At 38.9% G+C, this 13222-nt stretch overlaps 2 protein-coding genes across 3 annotated transcripts in view; both read right to left on the bottom strand.

The window, feature by feature from the left end:
• LOC115620231 (neuroendocrine convertase 2) overlaps positions 1 to 8968 on the bottom strand; it is a 34269-nt gene extending 25301 nt beyond the window's left edge. For both annotated transcript variants that reach the window (XM_030513373.1, XM_030513374.1), the window contains exon 1: positions 8274 to 8968. In XM_030513373.1, coding sequence (XP_030369233.1) covers positions 8274 to 8516 — 243 coding nt within the window. In that variant the 5' untranslated portion in view covers positions 8517 to 8968. The remainder of the gene's footprint in view (positions 1 to 8273) is intronic.
• Positions 8969 to 11221: 2253 nt separating this feature from the next.
• LOC115621361 lies at positions 11222 to 12884 on the bottom strand. The gene is made up of 3 exons (XM_030514985.1): positions 12757 to 12884; positions 11575 to 12693; positions 11222 to 11507 (listed from the first exon to the last, which is right to left on the bottom strand). Exons 1-3 carry the CDS (start codon positions 12830 to 12832, stop codon positions 11476 to 11478), a joined length of 1227 nt encoding a protein of 408 aa, XP_030370845.1. The 5' UTR covers positions 12833 to 12884; the 3' UTR covers positions 11222 to 11475.
• Positions 12885 to 13222: the final 338 nt, after the last annotated feature.

Genomic DNA, 13222 nt, shown 5'->3' with positions numbered 1-13222 from the left:
TAGGCGCCCCATTGGGTTTGTCAGGCTGACACGCAGTGAAATTTCAGTACAAAGCTATTAATGCGAGAGTTCTTCGCTCTAACAGGCGCAAAAACAGATCCAACACTGCTCCAACTTGGTGCTCAGTGCTAAAAATAAATAAATAACACGCATCGACTTGACATATTAAGCGTATACGTGATATGGCCTTTGCCTTGTCAGTGTATGTTGGTGTGTGCGGTTTTGCGGTCCTATGAAAACCTTTTCGTCTCTATTTGGCCAGCGTGCACTTGGAATATGTGTGAGTGTGTCCTTTGTTTGTCTTATATTTGCCAACATATGTTTGCCTACGGTTACAAATTGCCAACGAATGCGCCATTCATTTGCAAAGGGTCGGCAGCAGTTCTGCCGCACAAATGGGACGTCTGTGGGCAAATTTGTAAAATTTGTATTTTGAATAAACACAAGACTCTCATAACAAATGAGAAACGACATGAACATAAAGTATGAAGAAAATATATCACAATATTAAAAAACATTATGTAAATGACCTAAAGTCATTTATTAACTTTATCTGCTGCAGCATCTAAAGAGTAATAACTTTTCTATGCATTTATTTATATAGCTGCCAAGCTAGCGAGTTTCCACGAATTAACAATTCAAAGTTTAGCATGCAGGTCAAATGATGCTTGCATATTAATGGTCCACAATATTCAGATTGCGACCAAGAACACAGCTTGTGCATATTATTTTAGAACAAAGTAGAATGTCTGATGCATTATTAGGGCGTTGGCGTTTGTGCTTGTGCAAGTAAAAGCTTTATTATTTGATATTAAATTTTAGATCGTGCAAAACATAGTTTACGAACGTTTGGAAAATGTTACCCCCTCACATTGTTATACCCTATATGCGAAGGGTGAAAAGGCAAATTAGGTTTGTGGAAATCGATCAAGTCATGTGCGTCCATCCGTCAGTCTGGATGAACGCCTAGATTTCGGAAATGACTGAGCGCGCAATAACAAAACATGGTATGTAAACGCTACTAGCTCCTAGGCAACACCAGTTTATTTAATTCCCCCCCCCCCCACTCCTCTCTATGCTACAAACTTTGCAATATACAATTATCTGCTTTAGTTTCAAATGTCATCCAAATCGGCAAATTCTTAGAAAACTTATTAACGAAGCGAATTTCACTCCAGCAATACGCCCACAAACTGCAGCACCAAGTTCGCTCTTCTTCTCAGTTTTGCTTCCGCTATGTGCGCCTGAAGATTTTTGGGAAACAGGGTATTTCATTGTAACAAATGTTTTTTCTTAAAACGAAAAGTATGATGGTGTGCTTTGATAAACACATTCTTCGAACTAAAATCTTTTTTATTGATGATTAGCGTTTGCGGCTTCCCTTGGTGCGCCACTGAATTGTAGTGCTTTTTAATCTTTCCGACGTCACATCTTTCCCAATACGACCTTCGCTTTTTATGGCTTCGATTACGTCCTTGATTGAGTACCCACTGTCCTCCACCTTTCGTCGTCTGTACAAAGGATGTCCATCGGCCCCTGTTGGTGTTTGTTGGATCAGATGTGGATGTCCTTTTCCGCATTTGCCGGAGCCCTGACTTCCGTACTTGCTTCGTTTCGATTGCTCTAGATATGGATGGGCGTAGTTGTTCTTTCGTAAAGGTCTTGCAAACGTTATTCGCGTTCATCGGCATTTGCAGCTGCATTTTTTTAAAATTCGATTTTACAATTTTATTTATTTACGAATCAAACACTGACAGAGTACAGAAATAAGACGAAAGTTCACAGGATTACCCATTGGACTATTTTGCAAATCGTCCTTTAAAATGCGCCGCAAAGTGGTTCCACTGACGTTAAAATGCTGAGCACGGTGGCGATACGACACATTTGGGTCCTGTTGTTGCCACAAAGTTTGATCACTGATGTTTTAAGAGGGGAAAGCAGTCCTAAACTATTTTTGGAAATGATTTTGTTAATTTAAGCCCATCTTTTTTCATTATTTAAAGAAAACATGAACATGGACGTGATCGCTCGTCAATCAAAATCTATCAAATCCCTACATGCAACGATTGTGTAGCATGCTTTCAGGCTGCTACATAAGGTTGCGTGTTGATGTTGTGGCCGTTGTTGCATGCATGCTGCAAGCATGCGCTTGTGTGAGCTAACACAACATGAAAACAACAATATGAGCACATGTAGGCAGAGCAAGCAGCCAGTCCCCTGTATGAATTGCAGGGATTAGCGCTAAGCACCAGGTGTGAGTTTGTTGGCTTTTAAAGTTATTAAACACAAACCCCTACGAGCTACAACTGGGGTGTGGGTGTGTGCCTAAAGGCTAAGCGCAGGCACAAAACAAGCGGCGTCAGAAAATTTTCAACAAAAGACGAAACAAAAGACAAACGCAAAATATGCTTTGAGGCATTAGCCACGGCAAATGAAAACGCTGCGTTTCTTTATTCCTTTATTTCTTACATCTTACATTCGTATATCCTGCGCTGGGACTAAAGTGCCCACAACGGCGCTTGGCTTTGTATTTGATTGTCATTAAACAGCGGCAGCGGGCATAAAATTGCAAAGCAAAGCAAACCAGAGCACTTATTTTCGTGGGTGTATGTATATATTTTTCCGCGTATATGCTTTTGTGTGCGTGTCTAGGCAGAAAAAAAAACAGCCAGCTGTTTTACTTACATTCATTACATTGTTCCTTGGGACAATCACAAAACATATGTATTTAGTTAAGCACAAAATTGAAATTGGCGCTGTACTTACAAGTATGTACGAGTACAGCAATCCCACTTTGTGCGCCTTATTCCTTAATTCCCCAGAGTATAATTCTTGAAAATATGCCAAAACGAATTGCTAAACTTAAAATCGTTGCCCCTAAAATAAAAGGTCCTTTTGATTTGATGTAAGCTTAAATGTTAATGTCCCGTGGCTGCATCCTCAGGAAATAAGTGAAAGAATCAACTTTTTTGGTGTACTCACAAAATGTGAAAAAGAAGAAACTTTAACTTTGGCTACAAATGTTAGCAAGTTGCTCTTGATATACAAAAAGTTCGCCTAATTGACCCTTTTTACGCTTTGTGCAAATACTAATACATCTTATGGTAACCAACATGCGCTTCGTTTTCTACACATCTTGAAAGCAACCGCTAAAAAGTAATCTAAGCTATTCTACTCCCATTTACTTCCAATATAACAATAATAATTGTAATTCACAAACAATATTACAGAATGACATCCCATAAACATATGGTCAGCATTAATATTAAAACAACAATGAGAAACAACATTTCAAATTGACAAGATTGATTGTTCAAGTTTAAGTGCATAGTACATCTCTGTACATTTTAATATATAGGAAAATGTTGTTGACTAGCGCGAGCCAATTACTGCTCTGTCGTGCCTTCAGGTCATTCAAATTGTTCACAACAAATTTGCTTTTAATAAATCAAACAGCAAATATGTATTGTAGCTTACATACATACATAGGCTTTGAATTAATCTTCTATATATAAAAAAGAAAGGAATGCTAAAGTCGAGCAGGCTCAACTCTTAAATACCCTGTATACCCTACAAAAAAAAAGTAATAATAATTAATATAAATAAATTTAAATAATTAATTTGTGTACTTGTACATATGTAAGTGTGCATTACATACATAATTATGTCAAAGCAGCAACAACAACAGGTGCGGGCAGAGTTTTCTTCATAATTAACCTTTCTTCATAATTAACCTATCGTAATGAAACTTGGCATACGGACAATCACAAAAGGGATGTAGGTAATTCGATTTCGAAATTCTTGCTTTTGTACTTCCTGAGATCCTTGCGTTAATACAAACGGACAGACGGACATGGCTATATCGACTCGGCTTGTCACCCTGATCAAGAATATATATACTTTGCCACGCCTCCTTCTGTGTGTTACATACAAAACTAGTATAGCATTTTACCCTTTGGTAAAAAAAAAACCGCAAAATCAAAAACGATGAGCGAAAAAAGATCAACTGAAAATGCCAATAAATGCGAATCACGTTTGCAAGATTTTTGCGCAAGGGCATCTACTTCCAGAGCCATAGAAACCGAACAAGAACGGGACCATATCTGACCCAAGAAACACAAGCAGGAGGCGATTGGGTATCTTTTGTACAGACGAAGTAAGGTGAACGGCACAATAATAATAATAATAATAATAATAATACAATAATAAAGGATCTAATAGAAGCCCTAAAAAGTGAAGGAGGTATTGGGAAAGATGTGTCGGAAAGCTTAAAAACCACTACAATTCAGTGGCGCAGCAACGCAAACCGGATACGCTAGTGAAAATATAAACAAGTAAAAAAGCTAAAGTCGGGTGTCCCGACTTTGAAATACTCTGTACACATGTTTACAATAATTATAGAAAATAAAAAAAAATAAGAAAATAAAAAAAAAAATTTTGATCGATTTTACCTATCTCGGTATTCGAACTCACGTAAATGGTGCATAATTGCACATTTACATAGCAATTGCGTCTGTGTGAGTGTATTTTTGCCTATGCGCATCTATTCGTGTCTGTGTAAACATATGTGCAGTTAACCAAAGCACCAGCATCAACAAGAGCCACGGGCAGCAGCAAATATATTTATGGCTATAACTTCTTGTTAAATCGGTCTATCATAGTGAAACTTGGCATACTGACACATAATAACCAACTGGGGGTATTTGAAAAATTTGAGTTCGAAGTTCCAAGAATTACGGGAGTTGGAAAAAATCGCGGGGGGGAAAATCAAAAAAAATTAAACAAACTCGTATAGCGTACACACATAAGACATCTTTGTGCAAAATTTGGGTTCTCTATCTCTTATAGTCTCTGAGATCTAGGTGATCATACGGACAGACGGTCAGACAGACAGGGCTAAATCGACTCGTTTTGTCATGCTGATCAAGAATATATATACTTTGTGGGGTCTGCCACGCCTCCTTCTGCCTGTTACATTTTCAGCTCCCGCAAACCTAATATACTCTTGTACATTTCATGTATAAAAAGTATAAAAAGTTACTTATCTCATCAGCATTTTGCCATTTCTGAGGTTCATGAACACGTACATGTGACGCACAATTGCAAGATATTCGCAATTTCGTTAATCGAAAATACAACGAGATTTGTATCGAATGACTTTTACATCTAACGTTTTCATTTGCGATAAGCCCATAACATCAAAAACGTTAAAATCTCACTCACACACACACACAGTCCCATACAAGCGCCAACAGGTAACAAAGCCTGGGAATGCAATGCGCATGCAAGATAGCGATAAGAGACAACGTGTATTTGCTTTTATAGAAAATGTTTTCCACATTGACCCTATTTTTTTCGCCTGATGATTTGATAGCGCTTCATGTGCCTGGCGTAGGCGCAACAGATTCCATGATTCCATGTTTCTTTTTTATGGTACTCCATTGAACATGGTACGCGATAGATTTAGCTGCGCTATTGTTGTTAAGCGAGATCTGGCCTTATCAAGCCTCATCCTGGTCAAGTCAAAGTACAGCGGGGGCTAACGCATGGGCAAAGCAGCAAAAGCCTTTTAATTAACTTTTGGCGCTGCCATCTATTTTTAAAATCCCATTCTCATTAAGCCCAAGTTGAGCTAGATTTGGCCTAAACAAGTGCTGATAAGGCTTAATACTGGACAACCTTTGACATTTACGAAAATCTGTTAATGCTAGCGGCAAGGCAATTGCGAACAAATGATTAAGTCAAGGCTAAGCACGGAATCTTGTTGTTGCCATAGCTGTCCCCGAACGCACACTTGCCTAAGACCTGTGCGCCTAAGGATGCTGCTTTCGAAAATGGAAAAACTGTAGTACAACATGCAGGTGCAATTAGTCGCGGGTCGTCAGCAAAACTTGTGCAATCTGCTTGTCATGACAATGTGTAAAAGGAGTGTGCAGCAGCATCAGCTACTGCCGTGCAATTGAGCGTAAGCCAGACGACGATGTCGACGACAACATTACGTTATTGTGATGTCGCAATAAAGTCAATGTACACATTACGGCAACAACGAAACCTTTCAGATAACAACTAGCAACAGTGGCAGAAACAGTAAGAGCTAGGTACCTGTATGCGTGTACATGTTTGTTTGATCGTGAAAAGGCAAGTAAAGCTGTGCAATTACGGATGTACATTTGTGCACAAACAACCATATATATACATAAGTTGTGAGCTACTACCAAACCAGATATCACAGGAATTTCCAATTACGAGGAAGCTGTTATGGAAGTTCTGCCATCACAAGAAGCCTTTCTTTTGCGTAACTATAATACTTATACATAATATAGCCAGCGTATTGATTGTGTTGAAATGAGAAAAAAAAAATGTCCAACAAGCTTTGGCCGCGATATTGGTAGCAAAATACTGGATTAATAAATTGTATACAAATTTTTTAGAAAAAAATGAAAAGAAATTTAAAAAAATAAATATTAATATGTTGAACGTAGATACTAAGATAGAAAAAAGACCACAATTTCAAAAAACCATAACAACTATATTAGTAACTGTGCTGTGGCATAAATATTATTTTTATTAGCGATGAATAATTATTGAGATACCAATTTAAATATATACACAATTTGTGTATTCAATGTAAGCATAAACAATGCCACAATTGAACATCAATTTAGTGTTGCCTTATACTATATTCTGATTAAATGCAATTGTGTGCATTTATTTTATTTAAATTAATAAAATCTATGAAGAAAAGATAGTCACTCAGTTCAAATAAAATTTTTCATTCACGAACACTTTTTATTGTCGTTCCTAAATGGATTAAACACCTATGGATATATATACCGAAATTTAAAGGAAACAGAGTGCTTAAACAAAATGGATTTTACAAATAAAACATATATATATAAAACATAATTAAAGCGAATAATTTATTTATTTCTGTACATATACTATACATACTCATATAAGTATACTACTAGTTAATTGCTTTTTGCGCCTGCTTCATATTTCTTTATTGACGCAATTGTTGGCCGTGATGGATTGGATTGTCTGCGTTTGATTTTCTGCTACCCAATTAACGCAAACATTCAGACAGGCGTAATTAATTGGCCATCAGTGCTGCGAGATACTAAGCTACAGTTCAGTTACACCTTAAGTACTCGGCTTACCAAAGCATGTTAAATTAGAATTAGACTCAGACCCGACGGAAAATAATATTATAGTATAAGAATAGAATAGAATATTGAATAGAAAATTTGCAATAATATCTAATACCGGATTCCACGCATTGAGGGTAATTTATTTTTATTTCCTCGGCAGATCGACCCGCAGCTCACAGCCAAACGGTCAGAGATGTTTTTTTTCAAAACTCTCTTTAAATTATCTTTGTACTCTCAAAACAAATTAAAAAAAATTAAAACAATAGAAAAGTATTAACGGCAGAGAACCAACCCAATTCTACGAACATAACATTTTGATTCAATACGGACAATGTGGCTTTTGAAATTACTAAGCTGAGGAAACCGCAAGACATAAGCCAATACGCAACAAGTGTGTGAAGTCTACACACGCGTCATAAATCTGTCAAAAGCAGGAAATTACTGAGACATCTTAGAGGTATTTATTATGTCAGCGAGAGCTGACAACGCTTGATACTCGTACAACAGTCAAACACCGTCAAAGACATATTTAGGAAATAGGAAAGCCTAGAAACATAAGTATATCCAACACATAAATGGCGAATGGTAAACGGAAAATGGTAAATACATGTAACTTTTTAGCAAATGACCTTGTACCGCATGCCATTATATAGCGCGCAAACATGCAAAATACATTTTTGGTCAAAAACAAAAAAAAAAAATGCCTGCTCCTAAGAACATGCAATAAATGTTGCGCAGCGCCGCCGGAAGTCTGTCATTCTGTCAGAAACCAGCCGATGGAGGGTGGTTTGCTTTCTACATGCTTAACACGCTCTCGGCGTTGGCTGTTTGACACCACGCGCATTTACAAGGCACGTTCTTGCGACAGTCGACGATGAGAAAAACAGACACTTAAGCAGGCGCAATTAGCGATTGCCTGCCAGCCCTTTAACTCAACTGCAGTTTGTTGTAGATGTTGCTGATGTTGGTTCTGCTTTAGTTGCTATTGTTATAGTTTCAGTCCCCCAGCCAACGGCCACTGAATAATTGATTTTTCGCACTGTTGTAGCAACCATATATTTTTCTATCCTTAGCTACAAGTTAGCAAAACTAATTTTGTTTTAATATGCGACAAGTACTCACCGGTCCCAAATTGTCGAAGCCATATTTATCGGCCACCTTGTGCGCAAAGTCATTGTCGACACCACGGCGAAATCGCACCAGGAACGAGCTGGTGAACACCGCCTGATTGCCCAGGCCGCCAGATCGACTGGCATGGCTGGAGCCTGCCTCAATGGTCAGCAGACCCATAGAAAGCCCCAAAAGGCCGATGCACAGCAGTCGCCACGAAGCAGCTGAGCTCCATGCTGCTGATGCAATGAACATTGCACGCCTTTTACTCGCAATTACAATTACCAATCGTCCTCCTCTTTCTCGTCTTTGTCTTTGGTCCTCGTCGTCAGCTTTAATTAAGACTGGTTTGACTTGATTTGTTGATTTTTAAAATGTTTCGGATTTCTGCAACAACGATGGGGCAACGCTGGCATACAACTTGTACACACACATATATATAAGAGGGGGGGTTGCCAAAAATAAAGGCCGCGCTTCACTGCACGCACGCACACACACGCTCACGTAAAATAGCTGCGCTCGTAATTGTTTGTTTGTCAATGTGACGCCTAAAAGCAGGCAATACTCTTTATTTTCCTTCCTTGAATGAAACTTGTTCCAATTTATTTGTCTGGTTTGCTGCTATTTGACCAATGTTTTTGTCTCTTGTACCTCTAGTTTGTGTTTGCTTTGCTCAACTGTGCGTAGCTTCGTCCGTTGCCACTAACTTCACGTTGGCGCTGAGCGCAGAAAACTGTTTGCCAACGTCGCCAATGGACGCCATTATGAATATCCAAATGGACATAGACAGCAGTGCGAGCAACGCAAAGCACAGCCAAAGCTCTCAAAAGCTCCGCACACTCCGCACACACACTTAATCGTTACGCTACGGGCGGCATTTCATTCGCGCGCATGTCTCGCTTCCTCTCGCTCACACATACGAGTAAATGAGCACCTAGCATGCGTGTTTGTCTATATGTGTGTGTGTGTATGGCTTAAGCTCTCGTTGCCTTTGCAGCCAACGCGTCGCTTCATAAAAGTTAAAACGTCTTTGTGGTTTCGCCTGTGCTTTGTAGACGTCACCACTTGGGCCTCTATCGTTCCCTCTTCGTTTCACGCCCCTCTACATCGTGTTTTTTTTTTATTCTTCTCCATTTCCGCTGTGTTTTTCTTGTTTCCATATTCGCACTGGCACTGCTCCCGCTGCTACTGCCACTACGTCTGCAGCCACAATTCTGTTTTGTTTTCGTTTAATTGCTACGCCGCTGCTCGGCTTGTTGCTCCGAGCCTGAAACCTCTCTGTCCTGCTATTGGCTTATATAGCGCCTCATCAACATATGGCAACATACTTTTCATTTTATCTTCATTGTTTCTTAAAAAAAAAACCAAGAAAGGAAAAAGGTTTAACAAAAAATTGTAAAATTGTCTTTTATGTGCACCAAAGTGGTTTAACCTTTGACCTTCAGTATTGTGGCGCAGCATGCGCTTTAAGACCTCCGTAAATTATAAAAATAGTAATTCACAACACAACAGAACTGTAATAAAAATTGATTATGCATTTAAAGTAAAGCGCACATAAAACTGCAAGTTTTGCCGTCTTAAAAAAACTCATATGTTTCCAATTGACCAAGCATTCATTCAATAACTTTCAGCCCCACCTCCACCAACCGAACAGCTCCTGCTGTGGGCCATATGACGTCAAAAGGCTGCTCGACAAGTCGGTACGAAGGGCCTCACGCTACAGTAAACAACTGGTATTCAAAGCTTCATCTCTTTCCAGCTGATACGAGGCATTTGGAAGTGGAATGGGATACTTTTTGCCAACGCAACTAACTTAAAGGTTTCAACTTTTATTTTATTTTTTTCCATTATTGCTAATAGATTCGAGTCTCTTTCTTTATATCAGCATATCATTTTTCTAAGAATTTGAGATGTAAATGTTTACATTTCATGAGAAACAGCTTTTTTACCAATTTGGAATTGTTTTCGGTTTACAATAATACTGGCGTCACGTCGCTGCTTCGTGCGGGTTTTTAGCAAAAATTTCAAAAATTATAAATTTAATGACAAGCACATATACCTTTCATTTTGCTATGAGCTACTAAAAAAGAGTAAAATTATACACATAATTTTTTGTTCAAATGAATTTCTTGTTCATTTTTTATTTTTTTGTCATTCTCTTTTGAGTCAGAGCGATATTTAATGTTGTTTTATTTTGTGGCAGTAAAACACATTAATTTTCAGGAGCTCTGACCAGCGATAGGCAAACATTCCTTTCGTAGGTCGATCCCTACTAAACCAAAAGTTTGGCCTTGGGACTTGTTAATAGTTAACGCAAAGATATTTTTAATGGAAATTGAACCCGTTTAAATGGGAGGACAAGTGACAAAAATATAAAGAACGCAAAATGCATTATATTCCAAAACCAGCCTAGAACTGGAAAATTGTAGTAATTTCCCAATGAAATTTAAAACTTTTACTTCGATTGACAAACAGACCCATACCTAAAGCAACTTCTTAATCTTCTTAAAATAATAAAAATAAATAAAATAAAAATTTAAAAAAAAATAATTTAAATTTCCCCAGTTCTCATGCTTTCAAGATCTAAACGTTCATAGCGCAGGATATAAGCATAATTTGTTCGAATAAGTAGAAGTTATTTATTTTTATATCCTTCTACCTACGCCGAACTCATACAGGGCTTGCTGCTCATATGCAAAAATAATTTCGCCGCCACCTTCATTTGCATATAGACAATGTTCACTGTGTGCGTTGCTCGAGTGCGTGTCACATAATTTGGTTAACACTAAGCTGCGCAGTAGTTAAGAGGCATCCAAATAGCGACAGGTGACGACCTCACCAATGCCACAATGTGGGCGGCGCATCAGTTGTAGCTGCCCCCGCCGGACAAAACATATGGTGGGTCGCATGCGCGGGTCGTAAACAGGAGAATTAGCTTCGAGCACAGTTTTAAACTACAATTAATTTTTAATTATACTCGTTTTAAATTTAAATTTTACAAATTAGGCTAATGGTATGTTCAACTTAAAGTATTCGTATAACTGTATGAATGGGTCAGTTTTCAAAAACAAACAAAAAGTGAATGACAATTTAAGAACTTTTTGCGCATCGCATTTTTGGTAAAGTAGGAAGTTGGTCGATCACTGCTTTTATCTTGAAAGGAAAATGGAAGGTAGTGAGGGTAATAAAGATACAGAAGTAATAAAATATAAATTCACTTCCGGCTGCCAAGAAGTCTGCTGCGCACTGAAAGGAAAATGCGAAATGGAATTAGAGGAAAATTTAATTATAATTTTTAATATTCGCGACTTACCATGCGATGTAACAGGACTGAGCACATTGGAGCTGGCATGGCGTCTCATGCGGGGTGAGTGGACCTGATTAAAGGTGTTCGTGGTGCTATTGGCGCCAGTGTTGCAGCTGCGGGTACCTTTGGCCATTGCATTGTTTACAATACTTGTCTTTGTTTCCCCCGGTGTATCTGTCGATGGCATGGATTTATAGCGCTGCAGTGAAGTGCGCGGCTTTTTGGCTTGAGTAGCAAGCAGCACCGCCTCGTCCAGGCCCGCCAGCCAATCTTCAGTTTCGACTTCATCCTCTAGGAACTTCATGTAGAACGAAGGACGCTGCTCCTTCTTGTGGCTGGTGGGTGTGGTTCTGATTGTTGGTTTTTGAATCTGCTGGCTGAGCTCAAACTTTGTCTCTACTTGCTGTGTCGCCTCTAACAACAAGCAATCCGTGTCCGAGTCATTAAGAAAGTCGTTTAGTGCAGAATCGTGACATAAGGTTGCCGCTGGGGGGGATATGGACGATGGCATGGACAGCTTGGCGGCAATAGCCGAACGCTTGCCAGCGGTAGATGTATTAGGCATTGGTGCTGATGCTGAAGCAGTTATTGGAGCTGCAATGATTGCATTTGCACTGACTGATAATTTCGATGAGCTGGCGACCTGCTCCAGTTGTTTATGCAACTTATTGCAGCGCTCCTTGAGCAATTCACGAGCGCGTATTTGCTGTGCACGCCACTGTTCGTTGTCCTGCTGATTGCGTCGGGCCACATAACCATTATCATTTTCAGTTTTCTGCTTACAACGCTCTCTAAAATTTCTTTCTGCTGTCTCCGCCGAATTGAAGCCACTGTCGGCGGTTGTATTAACTCTATTATTCCTCCGATTTGCGCTGTTACTATTCCGATTCCAACGCCAACCCACTTCGGGACTCTCGGTGGCCAGGGTTTGTGAGAACATACAGCTCGGAGAAAGGCTTATGTCCAGCCGCGGCGAAAAATCCACGCTATCATCCATACTTAGCGTCTTCTTATTTGGCGGCGTGCACTCAACATTGTTGGCACAGTTATTTAATTCCGCTGTGGGCGACACTGGTGGTGCAGGGGAATCGGCTACGCTTGCGCCTCTGTGACTTTGTGGTGAGGCTACAAGGACAATTTTAATATAGTACTATACAAATGTAGGAAATAAGGCATTTTGTGACTTACAACTATGGCGTTTCTGATGCAGACGATTGCTAAGCGTAGTCGACAGTCTCCTGTGCACTTTAGGAGTGTTTTCCATTAGTTTTATTTATTTAATACAATTAACCAAGATTGAAATCAGTTGGATCAGAATAAAATGCGCTCTAAATTGAAAACGCGTTTGGGAATTTTGAGTACAAAGCAAATTATGCGACTGTCATAAAGCTCATTGCTATGGAACGCTTAGTGTTGCTAACACGAAACAGCTGACATACGTTCGGTATTATTTTAGTATTTAATATGTAAGTTAAATTCAAAACTTTCTCATATTCTATTTAAATTTTCTTTTTTGAACAACAAACGAAAGCTTTTTATTTTAATTTATATAAATACAAGTTTAGTAAACGGTGTGTATTTTTTATAATCGTATAATTATTGGCTAAAACAAACATCTCCAGCAAACCAACACCAATTAAATTCATTGGAAATG

Source organism: Scaptodrosophila lebanonensis, unplaced genomic scaffold (assembly GCF_003285725.1).
Source record: "Scaptodrosophila lebanonensis strain 11010-0011.00,11010-0021.00 unplaced genomic scaffold, SlebRS2 tig00000024-arrow-pilon, whole genome shotgun sequence".
Lineage (NCBI taxonomy): Eukaryota > Metazoa > Arthropoda > Insecta > Diptera > Drosophilidae > Scaptodrosophila > Scaptodrosophila lebanonensis.
Note: the sequence above shows the minus strand (reverse complement) of the source record. Positions and strands in the feature narration are given on the sequence as shown.

Excerpts from the sequence above, each read along its gene's own strand:
- LOC115621361 (XM_030514985.1), bottom strand. The coding sequence starts at position 12,832 with ATGGAAAACACTCCTAAAGTGCACAGGAGACTGTCGACTACGCTTAGC. Across the intron at positions 12,694-12,756 it reads GCATCAGAAACGCCATAGTT|CCTCACCACAAAGTCACAGA; the intron begins GTAAGTCACAAA and ends TTGTCCTTGTAG. Across the intron at positions 11,508-11,574 it reads CAGTCCTGTTACATCGCATG|TGCGCAGCAGACTTCTTGGC; the intron begins GTAAGTCGCGAA and ends TTTTCCTTTCAG.